This window comes from Salvelinus sp. IW2-2015, linkage group LG22 (genome assembly GCF_002910315.2).
Source record: "Salvelinus sp. IW2-2015 linkage group LG22, ASM291031v2, whole genome shotgun sequence".
Taxonomy (NCBI): Eukaryota; Metazoa; Chordata; class Actinopteri; order Salmoniformes; family Salmonidae; genus Salvelinus; species Salvelinus sp. IW2-2015.
Genome location: NC_036862.1, coordinates 17,474,300 through 17,477,074, shown reverse-complemented (window position 1 = coordinate 17,477,074; position 2,775 = coordinate 17,474,300). Strand labels below are relative to the sequence as shown.

At 44.0% G+C, this 2,775-nt stretch overlaps 1 protein-coding gene across 1 annotated transcript in view; it reads left to right on the top strand.

The window, feature by feature from the left end:
- LOC111949772 (MDS1 and EVI1 complex locus protein EVI1-A-like) overlaps positions 1–2,775 on the top strand; it is a 31,333-nt gene that overhangs the window by 19,815 nt on the left and 8,743 nt on the right. The window contains 2 exon segments of the mRNA XM_070433849.1: positions 1,016–1,182; positions 2,041–2,118. Of these exon segments, the coding sequence (XP_070289950.1) occupies positions 1,016–1,182; positions 2,041–2,118 (245 nt within the window).

The following is a 2,775-nucleotide window of genomic DNA, read 5'->3' as shown; positions in this document are numbered from 1 at the left end:
ATGTGTATAAGAGACAGGCGTGTGTGTGTGCGGGCATGTGTGTGGGTGTGTGTGTAAAACAGAGTTGATTACATTCATACACCACCTGACCTGACTTCCACTGACCAGTAGTGGTGGAATAAAGCTGCATAATATTCACATATACAATACCCTAATACCAGCCCTGGAAAAGACAATCAATAATACTCTGATCTGATGTGTAAAGTACAGTATTGGTTTCTATTTTCAATATGACCTAGTTTGAATACAGCCTTGGTTTAAGGTGTCTCTCAACTCAATGCCAGTCAGAGCTTCTCTCTGAAGAACTCTCATGCCTCCTCTGCTCTGTTCTGCTTATATGCACTGCTGCCACTACCTTCAGGGGCAACTAGGGGGATCTTTTGGGACATTGGACTGTATTATTGATGGACAATAACCCTAACCTAATGTGTCCGGCTCCACCCAACATTTTTTTCCCGTCAACAAAGGCATATCTATAATCTCTAGGAACACTACTTACCAGTTTTAAGGTTAAATGTGTCCCTCGCTATCAAATAAATGTCTGAACGCAACTTTTGTCCGAACGGCACCACAATCCTGCCTAGTTAGACAGTGGGCTGCTTCACTCAACACTTCCTACCATGTAATCTACCACTGTCTGTACAGCAGGAATGTYGTGCGGCTCGGACAAAAGTTGCGTTCAGACATTTATTTGATAGCGAGGGACACATTTAACCTTAAAACTGGTAAGTAGTGTTCCTAGAGATTATTTGTTGTCTGCTGTTTGCCTTTGTTGATGGGATTTTTGTTGTTGTTGGGTTAAGGCCCACACATTAGGTTAGGGAATGATGTGCAACCAAGGGAGTCAGTAATACAGCCCCATATCCCAGAAGACTCCAGAAGTTGCCCCTGAAGCTATGCTGAAACCTGCCAGGTGATCAATTGAAATAAGGTGTGTTACTGYCTGACTTACTTGGTTAAATGAAGGTTCAATAAAGGTTTTTCCTGACCATTCATGTGACATGTCTCTCCTCAGATGTCGGCCATTGAGAACATGGCGGAGAAGCTTGAGACATTTGGTTCGCTTAACCCGGAGTCAGGTGACCTGATGCGCTCCGTCCCCTCCATGTTTGACTTCCGAGCTCCGCCCACTGCCCTCCCCGAGACGCTACTGCGGAAGGGCAAGGAGCGCTACACCTGCAGGTAACCATGGAAACCGTCTACGCGCAAATAGTACCAGAGGTTGTTTTGGTGATTTTATCCAACTGTATATATATTTTTTTGTCTTCACTATACGTCATCTCTGGTTTTGGCCTCGTGACTTTCTGATTGAAAGTCCCATGGTTTTGCTCAATTCCTATTTCTATACTTCTAAATTCATGAATTGAGTTGGATTGAATTGAATTGAATTTGATTAAATTGAATTGAATTGGAATAGACCCTAAACCTGAAAAGTTAATATGGCCTATTTCCATTCCATGTCCTTGAGACAAACTTCTTGTTCATTTCCATGGCTGGCCAGTGTCAACCCTTTGAGGTGACACTGTGTGCTGTGTTACTCAGTGAGGGCCGTGCTTGGCCCCCTCTTTCTCCCACTGTTTACCCAGGGAGTTGGCCCTGATTAGCAGATTAATACGAGAGGCTTTGGGGCCCCGGCGGTGCTTTGATCTAACGCTTTGCTGTGTGTGTTTGCTGTACACCTCCCCACTGCTACGTTATACACATAAGCTTACTCACACACATTCCATTAGCTTCAAGTGCTGAGTGTGGGAGTGACATTAATATTAAAATAGCTAGTTGTTAGTGGAATTATGCAACCATAACACAATGTATAAATTATGTTGCACTCAAGCAGGTTTTATCAGTTCATTGATAGAGACATAGTAACAGGTATTCTTTTGAATCTATTTTGATTTGTAGTGAAAAGGTGTTTTTCCTATTGTGAGTTGTGTGTTGTCAATACTGCATGTTCTAAGATATGCCACATACATTTGAATACATTTTCTGATGGTAATTTTACTCTAAGATGTATGGTGACACGAGGTGTTCTCTGCCCATCAGATACTGCGGTAAACTATTCCCACGGTCTGCCAACCTGACCCGCCACCTAAGGACACACACAGGAGAGCAACCGTACAGGTAAGTCTCTCACACACACACACACACACACACACACACACACACACACACACATCATGTGCTAAACATACCCAGCCCTAAAGAAGGGTCAGCCGTGGATGAGGGATGTGGGAAAAGGGAGTGCTGAAAGGATGATGTCCCTCTAACACTCCTCTAACGTCAGTTCGTCTCACCCCGCGAGCGCAGACAATACTCAACAAAGACAGGACAGCTTTTTCATCACAGTATAAGTCATCTGTTAATGTCTGTCAGATAGACTACACACATTTTCACACAGACACACAAAGACCCATAAAAAAAAACACAAAAGCACACAATCATAAACACATACACACACTTTCTCAGAGAACATGATCAGGCACACACCGAGTCCTCCCAGACAGCCATCGTTCATCTATCAGACCCAGTCCGCTGCTACACGGATGTTTTCCCAGAGAATTCCTGTCCATAGTTATGGGCAGCATTCTTGTGTGTTTTCCTACGCCATTAAAAGCTTGGAACAATTATCCTTCTGCTAAATAATTTGCCTGATGAAAAATGGTGGCCGACGTCTGGTTGACAGGAGGGGGGTTTGAACTTGAAGATGGGGGGAGGGTGTGGCAGGGAGAGGGAAGAAGAGGGGAGACGGGGGGTAAAGAAGGAAGTTTGGTGAAAAAT